The sequence below is a fragment of the Marmota flaviventris genome, chromosome 13, assembly GCF_047511675.1.
Source record: "Marmota flaviventris isolate mMarFla1 chromosome 13, mMarFla1.hap1, whole genome shotgun sequence".
Classification (NCBI taxonomy): Eukaryota; Metazoa; Chordata; class Mammalia; order Rodentia; family Sciuridae; genus Marmota; species Marmota flaviventris.
The window spans coordinates 85,158,472-85,170,370 of NC_092510.1; the positions used below are offsets into that span (position 1 = coordinate 85,158,472).

Here is an 11,899-nt window from a genome sequence, read left to right on the forward strand (position 1 = left end):
GATCCCTTTGTTACTTAGGGTTAGATAATTATATTAATAAACATTGATTACATCTACCTGTGTAGGAAGTTAGGAAGATCTGTAGGCCTTAAACTGACTAAAAACTTCTGACTCTGGCAGTTTTTATTGATAGTTATCAGGCATTCTTGCCTAAGAATCTTTTTTTTTTTTTTTGTCTCCAGTCTTACTTATTGTTGGGGGTGTTAACACTAGTGTACATCTTAAGTTACATTAAAATAACTGTTGTTTCTTTTTAAATGACCATGAATGGCTGTGCTTTGGTTTTAACTGTTTTTTTTTTCCTAGGTGTTTAAGACCAGGTTGGTCCAAGTGACCTTGTTCCTACCTTTTGGTAAGAGTCAGCTGAGTTTCCTTGGAGGACATTCTTGGGGAACTTGTGAGCAGCATTTTAGCTCTGCTAGTGTCATCTGCATTAGGATGGGTCAAGGTCTTGCTGACCATGTGGCTTCCCTTGGAAGCACCAGGCATGTCTCCCCTGTTCAATGACCCTCCTCTTTTGCAGCATGGACACTCATTGGCTTTTTGCTCTCCAGGGGTCTCATTAGTCTCCCTTATCGGAGGTTATGTGGCCCAGAGTTGTAAGGCTCTTCCCCTGTCCTGGGTTCAGGCTGACTCAGAGGGCAAGAGCCAAACATTGGTTTCCTTGGCCCCTTTATTTTAACTTAAATGTTTAAGTCTTGGCCTTAAACATCCAGCAAGTCGGTCTTACCAGTCTTAAACTAAGAATACTGGGCTTTAACTTTAATGTTTATAACTTTACAGTTTTTTTTTTTTACATAACGCAATATCCTTATTTATTTATTTTTATTTATTTTCAGAGAGAGAGAATTTTTCAATATTTATTTTTCAGTCTTTGGCAGACACAACATCCTTATTTTATTTGTATGAGGTGCTGAGGATCGAACCCAGCGCTGCGCGCATGCCAGGCCAGCGCGCTACCGCTTGAGCCACATCCCCAGCCCCTTTATTTTATTTATTGATTCCTGTAATGCTGAGGTTTGAACCCAGTGCCTCACCCAGGCAAGGCAAGCACTCTACTGCCGAGCCATAACTTTAGCCCCTTTACAGTTAATTCAATCCCTTTTAATTATTATCTGTCTACAGATGATGGCTTAATATCTCAATCTAGGTTGTGTGTTCATGAAGTATTACCTCTGTAAAACATTAACAGGCATCAGTTATTGTTACTTGTGGAGCAGGCTGAACAAATATTAGCTTTGCTTGTTTGCCTCAAATCTGAACACTCAACTCCACTCAAGGCTGAACACTCAACGCCACTCACTCAAGGTTGAACACTGGACTCCCACCCGTCTGTTGCAACAGAAACCCACATCTGACCCCTGCCCAGTCTGCCCGAAGGCAGCAGATGACACCCTTAGCAACTACTGTACGCCAACAAGGCAGCTTGCAGACCCAGAGACCCCATAAGATTTTGGCTATAGAAACTCTCTCCTGCCGGTTCCCCCTCTCTTTTCCTCTCTCACTCTTTCTCTTGTCTCTTCCTTTCCTGTTAATCAGACACTGCCACAATAAAGGTCTCTTGGTTGCTCTGAGGGTCGTGGTCACTTTCCTTCCAGTTATAATGAAAATACAAAGTGAAATTAACAATAGTAAAAACGTATTTAGCTTGTACATAAATTTTGAACCTTGGCTGAGTTATACATTATATTTCCTATTTGAGATGACAGTAATCTTTCCAATAAAATCAATCTTTTCAAATCAACTGAAAGCTGGCCCACTTGGAAGTCATTGTGACATGCTGAAGGTGGGAGGCAGAGCCTTATCTCGGGTAAGACAGGGCTCTTTACAAATCTTAGGTAAAGTGCTTTAGTTCTGAAGCTGATCTCTGTCTCTGTCTTTAGATATCATTCTGTAAAGTTTACATCTATTGTTTCCTGACTCTGGGTGAATGTCAGCTAACACAATATGATATACATCTGAAACATGAATCAAGAAAAGGCTGAGAGCTTTTGACTTTCCTTTTGTGTGAAAAGTGGCAAAATGTTTTATAATATCAACCTTTAAACAGATCAGGCTCTCATTACTTTCTAAAATACCTTAAAATATTTATATCCCAATGTAAAAGGTAACATAAGGTTTGGTTACAAAACATCAAATAGTATAAATAAATCCCCAATAAAATCTATTATCAGTATAAGTGTAAAATGACCATTACAGACAACTTTAGTTTGGAGAACTCCAGCTTGATAAAATGTTTCTCTAAACCTTTTACCTTAAAGACTTTACTGAAAGATATGAACACATTTAATCTGTAAAGAAGAGTAATGTACCACACTTTCATTGATGTTTTTATATTAACCAAGGTTAGCTTTTAAAGGAAAATCTAGACTCTGTAATGTAGGGCAGTACTTTAAAATAACAGTTGCTGTTTAGCTACAGATGTAGAAAACTGAATTTATCCAAGATCAGTTGCTCTAGAGAATAAAACTTAACAGACACAATGTAATTTTTAGAAGTTTTTGTCATTTTAGCATATAAATATATCAGAACATTAATATTTGTCTGTAGGAAAGACCTTGTATAACTTTAACTATTTGTGTTACATATGTAATCAACTTAGTTATATATAAACCTTTTAATATTCATCTTTTATTTATAGACCTTCATATTATTTAATTAGACCCTTTTATTGTTTACTTAGATGTATTATAATTATACTTTACCACATAAAGAATTTTTTACTGGGAAGCATTTTTTTAACTAAATATATTTTTATATTTAGAACCTTTTAATAATTTTCAATCCATTGATCCTTCTTTCTGTTTACACCTTGAAATAACCCTTATAAATTTCTGAATTTAGATAAATTAATCCATTTTAATAAGATGAAATTGTTATTTACAGTACTTTAATTGAAATGCAGTTGAAACCTTTTGACTTCCTGTATGTAGAATTATACCTGCTGGACTTTTAACTTATAGAAACCTTGTTTTTGTGATAACACAAAATACTTTTAAATTTTTTGTTAATTTACCAATTTATGAAAACACCAACATTGTTTAAGTATTTTACCTTATGGAATTTAAGGAGTTAGGAGTACTTGATATCATATTTAACAGTCAGCATTTTAACTTTGTAAACCAATTAGATGTCTCTAACAAACACAACCATGATTAATTTCATACATATCAGATGTAATTTACATATATTTCTTAAAAAACAAGGTATCAGTAAGTGCATTGAATAGGATTAGTAATTTTTTTCTGTTGAAGAAAAATCCTAGAGACAATGGATATTAGATACTTTATAGACATTAACATTTTATTAACATCTGTTTGATCACCTAGAAACAAAACTGTGTATTAGTAACTTTAAAGACAGTTGTATTTTTATTTATTTTCCCAATTTAAATAGAATCTTTTAAATCATATTAACCAAAGGTATTTGGATTCATTTTTTAAAAAATTTTAATTCTAATTTATGAGCTCAAATATCAATTTTTGTTACCAAATATATATAAACATGGCGATACGTGGAAAGAGACAGTACAGTGGTGCACCCATACAAAGCAAACAGACAAAAGCCTTGTAGGTTATTTTTTAAAAACCTATTGGAAGTGTATCACATTAGATTGGATAGAGAGAAATGATGGGAGGGAAGGGGAGGAGTAGGGGGGATAGGAAGGGCAGCAGAATAGAATAGATCTTATGACTGATGTATGTATATAGGTGACTCTATGACCAGTGTGATTCTGCAATCTTTACAATTAGAAAAATGAGAAATTATACCCCAATGATACAAATGTATGAATTGCCAAGATCATTGTAATATGTGTAGCTAATAATAAAAAAAAAAAAAACCTATTGGATTGAGAGTTGACCCTTGTAAACTGGCATCAGAATAAAGCAGAGTGTAATCAGAAAAACATAGTAATCTACTAATGTCAGATCGAAATCATGAACTTAACAAACATAGAATCTTATAAGCCTTTCTGACCTTTTTCCTGAGGTGGACCTGTTCATGAAAGCTGAAAAGAGTTAAGGGTACATAGACAAACAAAGGGGGCTTATCTTTCCCTGGAGGAACTTCCCAAAGACGCAGCTTCATTGGTCTCCTTGGGAGAGTCCCCCAGGTTGGGGTCCCATTTTAAACTGGTTTTTCTGGTTTCTTGGATAGCGGCCACCAACTTTTAGCCTGACGTTGAAAAATCTTTAGACCATTTTTTAATAGTTGAGAGTTATTCATGCTTGCAAATACTGAGAGACAAAAGCCAAATTTTCTAGACAAAACCATGTTTTTTGTAATACAATTTAGGAATAATAATTATATAAAACACTTTAGTTTTAATCTGTCCTCTATAGGAACTGACATGATCTACCCTGTTGGCCACCTGGCCCAGTTCCTAAGTGAAGACAATCTCTAGAATGCCTTTTTCTTTTTACCTTTAGCTTTTACTTTTGACCATTCTTTTAGTCCTGTCGGCAGCACTTTACATTTTAATGCAAGCTGTAGTGAGCACAGTTAAAACCGTTTTAACCATTTTTTTCCCCATTAGAAACAAACTGAGGTAGAAATTAACACAGAACACAAAGGGAACAAACAAAAACCAACCAACAGACAAAGTCCTGAAAATTGTTAAGAAAACAAGTTAAAGGGGTCCAGGTAGAGACCTCTGTAGCGCTTCCTGTCCATGATGTGGTGGAGCGAAGGAGTCCTGATGAAAGAGAGCGGTTATGAGAACCAGAAAAGGGCCCTGCACAACACACGGACAGATAAACACAAGACAAACTGCCAGCGAACAGACACGGGACAAATGACAAACAGCAAGAGGACTCTGGAGAAAGGACAAACAGCAGAACAGACACAGGACAAGCAACAATCGCTGAGGTCACACAGGGAGACCTCTAATGGGGTAGAGACCACGTCTCATCCTGCCCCTGGGAACAGATGAGGCCCTGCAGGGAGGCCTCCAGTGGGACAGAGACGACATCTCGTCCTGCCCCCAGATACAGACAGATGAGGTCACACAGGGAGCCCTCCAGGGAGACAGTGACAAAGTCTAGTCCTGTGACATCTCGTCCCGTCCCCGACTTGGTGTAAACAACTGCGTCCAATCTGACCTTGTCCCCAGAGGAGTGGACCAGAACTGACAGGTCTGCAGGAGGCTTCTCAGAGCATCCTCGGAGGGATTGGGGTCCCCCCTGGAGTGAGGCTGAGGAACGTCTCTCAGGAGCTCCCCTCTACTCCGGGGCCGAGGTCCAAAGGCCCATCATTGGAGGCAAATTTGGCGTGAGGGTAGGGAAGAAATGGATCCTGGACGAGCCCCCAGATGTTATAGTTAAAGCTTCGTCCCGGGGTTTCATAAACTGACTTCCAGACCACTCACGTATAATCAAATCAAGCCTTTTTTGAAGCACACCGGTGGCGGCTGACCAGAACATAAAGCTGTTCCCCTGATCAGCCCTGAACAATTGCAAGGGCGCTCCTTATAAGCCTGAAAACTGCAAAAGGGATGTTCGGGGTCCAGCCAATGCAAGCAAGTCGGGTTACAGAAGCAGGAGAGTGGGGTCAGGTGGAGGGAAGCCTAACCAATCACAGTTAGCCCAGTCACCCCAGTTACAGAAACAGAGCCCCGTTACCCTAGTTACAGAAACAATGCCCCATTAGGGAGTTCCGTGTTCTTAAAGGTTTCTATAGCAAAAGGAAAAGAGCATCTTGCCCCAGTCACGACCCTTCTATTGGAGTTACTAAACAAAATGGAGTCACTTTGGCTTGACCATCACAAAGGGACTTGCGGTATTATTGGGAAAGCACAGTTGATAATGCAATTTCACAGCTGACTAGGAAGAGGAGTCCGAGCACTAATTGATCTTCTCTGTTCCACCAAGTTTGCTGTGACCTCCCTGTGCCCTGAAGCCATCTCTTAGGTCAGCAGCAGTGCCCACTAACCACCAGGCAGTTGATAGGGTGTGGCAGGTTGGTTCAAGGACAGCGCTGAGGGTAGAGCGTGGTTTCCATAGGGCCTCAACAGGGCTGGTTATAAAGAGGCTGTTCAGGGGTACAGGCCACTCGGGGCAGTACCAGGTGCCAGATCCCAAGAGACATGCTTCAGTGCTATGTAATAAAGTGTGTGTGTGTGCGGTGGGGGGAGAGTGAGGGGGGAGAGAGCACACTAAGGGGCCTTCTAAATCTCTGGGTGCTGAGCAGGAGCCCCCTTAGTCCAGGTCTAACGGTGGTCCTGCCCCCATATGGAGCTCAGCCTCCTGGCAATCTACAGTCTCATGATGCCACCCATCATCTCGCCCCTGGACCCCTGCGACAGCCTCCCCGCTTCCTCTGCCACCCCGTCCTTCCACGCAGGCAGACAGGGCCCTGCAGCAGCCGGGGACCCAGCACACTCCCCAGCCCGGCTCCGACCCTGCAGGGCTCCTCCAGCCTCTCCCCCAGTCTGACCCCCGACCCCATCCCCCACCACAGGCCACCTGGACACGCTCCCCCTGGGTCTCCCCTGCTCAAAGCCAGGGCATTTTCTCTTTTCAAGCCTCAAATTAGAACAAAGCCAAGCCAAGACACAAACCCACCCAGCAAAGATTAAAAAATATATATATAGGAAGGAAGGGAGGGAGGGAGGGAGGGAGGGAAAAACGGGATTTCTGGTTGTCTAGTTCTGACAAGGACGTGAAGAAAGCCTCGCCTGGCATTGCCAGCCCATGGAGTCACTCCTGGTTAGGGACTTGGCTTGCTTTTGTTCTGTTTGGAAGAGTTTTTTCCAGAATCAACTTTGCTGAATCAGAATCGATCAAATGCACACATTTATGGTTCAATGAGTTCACAAACATACCGACGTGGGGACAGCTGCGGTGACAATCCGAGCACCCCCACATCAGGAAGTTGTCTGGGGCCCTCTCAATCACGGATTTACCGTAGGCCACCGCGGTGGGCTTTCTCTCAGCACAGATCCGTTTTGCCCCAGAACTGCAGACAGAGGACATCAGACACCAGGGCCCGGGAATGTGGGCTGCTCCGTCGGCATCAGGTGGGTGAGATTGGTCCGAGTTGTTTGGGCATCAGTATTTGGTTTATTTTTATTGCTTGCAATTCTCTTTTGTAGAAAGATGCCACTCTGTCTTCCTGGTGAGGAGCATCTGGATATTTAACTTGGGGCTCCTTGGACATGTGCTGCTATGAACTGTCACGCACAGGACACTGCACGTGACACACTTTCTTTCTCTTGGGCAGTTCAGCGATTTTAGAAGGCAGTTTTGGTCACTCTGATACTTAACAGCAGAGGGAAAAAGAGGGAAAAATACGAAATGCCATTGATGGGAAGAAAGGGCAACATTCAACTAGAATATAGGAAGGGAATGGAAATCTGTGCATCTTTAAAAATTCTAACTGTGGGGCTGGGGTAGGGCTCAGTCGGTAGAGTGCTGGCCTCGCATGCAAACCTGACTACAAAGGGGAGGGGTGACAAATTACTGAATATATATGAAATGAACAAGAAAACAACTTGGCAGGGACACCGTAATACCATAATAATGCCTTTGGGGAGTACTGATGTATTTCTACGGATAAAGACTTGGCCACATGAGGTAGAGATACAAAGGAGTGAAGGAGTCACTCAGTCCATGATATTTGCGGAGCATGGCCTTGGCCCAGGATTGAGGGGGTGGTAGTGAAAGAGGGGCGCCTGCTTCATTGGCAGGAGGTAGGGGACCCTGGGGAGATCATTCCCTGCTTTTTGTTTTGGGGGTGGTTGAGCAATGCATTTACTGAAGACGTCACCCAACTTGGTCACCTCTTTTGGAAAAGTCCCTGCCTCTAGTGCGGCGTGGGGGTCCCGCTGAACCTTTGCTCTTCACAGTTGTTACCAGGTGCACTTGGCACTGAATCCGATTGTCGTCGGCCCTCCCCTGAGCACCTGATGCCCCACGTCCCCAGGAACTCTCTAGCTACCTCTGGTGTTGGATTGATGGCTGGATCCACCAAGTCTCGAAGCTTTGTGGGCTAAGAATTGGGGAGCAGTAGGAGTGCAGTGCACCCCCTTTCTCCACAGAAAAGTCTTGAAAGTCTTACCTGGGCCTCTCCAGAAATCTCCACCATGGCTGATTTTAGGACTGTCTGCAAAAGAGTATGTAGATAAACTTCCTATTTTCGTGTTGCCCTGTTTTACTTGGCCACTGGCCGGGAAGAAATTAGCACTCCAGGTGCTGGACACCCCTTACTAGTTTTTCACAAACATTTATCCAGTATACTAGTTTGTAGAAATGTGCAAACAAGGCCTCTGGCCTTGAGCTGGGCTTCACAGAGATGTCTACATTTCTAAGATAAGAGAAGTTACAATGGGGCTCCACGGTAACAGCTGGCAGGGGAGGAAAGAAAGGGGAGAAGAAGCTCTCCCCTTCTCAGGTGCTGTCCTTGAAGGGTTAACTTGCCCAGAACAGTGAAAGAAAAAGCTGCTTTTATGTGAACTTCTGAGCCCCTCCGCCTACATGCTGGGTATAAAGTTCTGAAACTCCCTGGACTCGGGGTTCAGGGGATTGATTGATTACAGCCAAAGCTGTGCCCTCTAAACCCGGCTGCAGCCAAATAAAGCTGTGCCCTGCTGTCTTCGGTGCCTTGCCTCCTCTGTCCCTACAACAGGAGCAACTGCTGAGGGGTCCCTCTGTTGACGTGTGCTCAAGCTTTGTTGGATGTCACTCCAGCCCCACACGCACCTGGGCCTCGACTGAGCCAGGCTGGGGTGAGCTCAGCAGGTGAGGAGGTCGCTGTCCTGGCCTTGGAGGTGGGACTCACAACAGCTTCGGGGATTTCCCAAGCACCGGCAGGATTGGGTCACAGCCGTGAGCTGACCTTTGTGGCTCCAAGAGCCCCTCCCACATTTGTTAAAAAGGTCACTGCGCCCTCCTGCCCTGAGCTCTGCCAGGTGCCTCCTGCTCTCAGCATGGCGCTGCCCTGGGCCCTCGCAGTCTTGAGCCTCCTGCCACTGCTAGAGGCTCAGAGCCCGGCATGTGCCAACCTCACGGCCAAGCCCATCACCAACGCCACCCTGGACTGGGTGAGTGCCTGGCCAGCCTGGCTCTGGGGCCAGAGGCAGCTGCCTCCCCTCTCCGGGCCCTTCTTTCTCTACTGGCTGGGGTCAGCCCCTTACCTCTGTGCTGCCCTTTTCTTTCCTGGGTCTGGGATGAGATTCTGACCAGCCTGGGGGACACTGGTCGCCTCCCCCTGCCTCCAAATTCTCCAAGGCGAAGTCCCTCGGCAGGGGAGAGCTCTGTGCTGAGCATGGCGAGGCCCACCGGGGGGAGGACCTGGTGAGCCCAGCAGTCCCCACCCCCCAGGGCTTCAGCCCCCTGCTTGCAGAATGGAGGTTCACGTCTCCCCGAGGCTGGTTGCTGCCGACCTCCAGAGATTCGGCTCAACCCCTGCGCCTGCCCCTCCCCAGCTCTCTGGCAGGTGGTTTTACATCGGCTCAGTTTTTCTGGACCCCGCGTTCAAGCAGATGGTTCAGAAGGTCCAGGCCTCCGACTTCTACTTCACCCCTAACCTGACCCAGGACACGATTCTGTTCCAGCAGTACCTGAGCATGTGAGCCCCCCTACTCCAGAGGCCGGAGGCCTCAAGCCCACCTCTCCCCCCCTGGGCCTCGCCTCCCCACGGGGGAACAGGACCACCGGCTCTCCTCTCCAGCAGCCCCTTGCCGTGGCCCTGGGGTGGGGACTGTCCCTTCTTGACGGTCATCTTGTTTCTCTCCCGCCTTCCATCTGGCTTTAGCGATGACCACTGCGAATACAACTCCAGTGTCCTGTGGGTCCATCGAGAGAATGCCACCCTCTCCAGATATGGTGAGGGCCTGTCCTCAGGTGGGAGGGGGTGGAAGGGAGTGGTCAGCCTTCGGGGGAGGGGGGGACTGAGGCCCCGGAGACCTTGGGCACAGAAAACAGAAGGCGGCTCTACCTGCGAGGTCCCCCAGGTCTGGTGCCTGGGCGCTGCAGTAAACACAGGCACTGTTTAAATGCGTTATGAAGTGAGCCAGTTTTCTGCCCACAAGTAACCCCAGGAGGGCATTTGAACAGATCAGATGAGGAAACAGGGGAACAGAAACATCAAGGACTTTTCCTGAGATCACACAGCTGGTAATTAGAATTCAAATCCCAATCTAGCTCCAGACCTCCTCTCTCTTAAGCACCCTCTGAAAGTCTCTGGAAGCTCAGGTGGAAGCCTGCACGTCCCCACTATCACCAGAGATGCCACAGAGTGCTGTCGGGACACAGCTGGCAACACTTAGCAGCCCCAAGCCGCTCTCTGGCCTCGTGTCCCTCATTGGTGACATAGGGACAGACTCCGGAAGCCCTGGCCTATGTGGGGCTCCCACCTGGCTGCGTCTGAGAGACGGGCAGTGGGGCCCCCTCCGGTCTCACCTGGGCCCTTTGTCCTGCAGACAGCGGCAAAAAGTTCACGGCCCAGCTTCTCCTCCAGGACTTCAACGGCACCTACTTACTGGCCTTCTCGATGGACGACGAGAGCAAGCGGGGCCTGTCCTTCTACGGTGGGCCCCCGCAGCCCCAGAGCCCCCCGCCCCAGCCTCTCCCTCGGGGCCCATCCCAGAGCCCCAGCCCTGCCTGGCCTCCCGCCGCCCCGGGCTCCTCACCCAGGCCCTCACCCAGCCTGCCTGTTGCTCCTCGCAGCCGACAAGCCCGAGGCCACCCCTGAGCAGCTGGAAGGGTTCCGTGAGGCGCTGGAGTGCAAGGGCATGGACAAGTCGGAGATCATGTACACCGACTGGAAGAAGGTGAATATGGGGCACCCATTTCGGGCAACCCCAGAGGTCCAGAGAGGGAAAGCTGCCCACCAAGGCTGCACAGCAAGGCAGGTCCCCTGCTTGTAAGAACCTGCCCTCAAGCTGAGGCAGCTGAGATTCAGAGACTAGTGGGTGTGAGATGAGAGCCCGGGGGTCACCATCCCTGCATCCAGCTGGACACTGGAGCCGAGAGGAGGACTTGAAAGGCCAGTGGGGGAGGATGGCCGCACCCTGGGGTGGTAGGTCCAGGAAAGACGCACAGTGGAGAGGAGGAGACGACGAGCACCTTCCACACCCCGGGCTTGGCCTGCCCCCCATTTCTACCTCCCAGCCAATGGGGAACTGGGGTCATGGTTTTCAGTGAGGCCCCGAATGGCACGCAGCCCCCGGCCGCGGTCCCGAGTTTTGTTGTACAGGAGGGTGGGCTGCCCGACGGCGCCGCAGCCCCTGCCTCCAACCTGCGTTAATTGAAAGGTGTCACTGACCATCCAGAAAATCACCGAGCCCATGAGCTGGTGACGCGTGACCTGACAGACCCGGGAGATCTCCATGACCGTGACAATAAAACCTCGATGTCCATCTTCCACCTGAGACCCTTCCTCCCCTGACCACCAGTAGTGGGTCCCGGGGTTTCATGGACCCACCACCTGAGCTGCCCCTCCTGCCCCACAGCCTGCCCCTCCCCTCCCCTGGCCAGGGGACTCCACCGGGCATCTGGCCACCCCAGCCTCAGCAGCTGCATCAGCAAATCAGTGGTGCCCACAGGTCCCGAGCAGACCAGCTGCCGCAGCTTGGGCCCCGTTCTCGGGCCAGCAAGCTGGGGCGCAGGGGCAGGGCCAGCCCCAGGGCCTCTGCTGGGGAGCCAAGGAGCGGGGCTGGTGCCACGGCCCCAGGAGGCCTTGCACCCGGTCACTCGCGGCCCTCCTTGCCCTCTCCCAGGACCAGTGTGAGCCGCTGCGGAGGCAGCACCAGCTGGAGAGGAAGAAGGAGCCAGAGAGCAGCCCCGGGCCGCCTGCTGGGGGTCACAGCTCAGAGCCCCCCGCACCGTGACCACCTCACACCGGCCTCCTCGGTCACGGTCCTCTGCCTCAGTAAAGTTTCTGCTTGGGACAGTTTGCT

General features: G+C 48.3%; 1 protein-coding gene across 1 annotated transcript; it reads left to right on the forward strand.

Moving 5' to 3' along the window:
- The first annotated feature begins 8,926 nt into the window (after positions 1–8,926).
- On the forward strand, positions 8,927–11,899 carry LOC114103688 (alpha-1-acid glycoprotein-like). Its single transcript, XM_027949457.2, has 6 exons — positions 8,927–9,040; positions 9,425–9,567; positions 9,754–9,824; positions 10,421–10,528; positions 10,668–10,771; positions 11,720–11,899. Exons 1-6 carry the CDS (start codon positions 8,927–8,929, stop codon positions 11,828–11,830), a joined length of 651 nt encoding a protein of 216 aa, XP_027805258.2. The 3' UTR covers positions 11,831–11,899.

Coding starts and splice junctions, on each gene's coding strand:
- LOC114103688 (XM_027949457.2), top strand. CDS start 8,927: ATGGCGCTGCCCTGGGCCCTCGCAGTCTTGAGCCTCCTGCCACTGCTA. Junction 10,529..10,667: donor GCGGGGCCTGTCCTTCTACG/GTGGGCCCCCGC, acceptor TGCTCCTCGCAG/CCGACAAGCCCGAGGCCACC. Junction 10,772..11,719: donor TGTACACCGACTGGAAGAAG/GTGAATATGGGG, acceptor GCCCTCTCCCAG/GACCAGTGTGAGCCGCTGCG.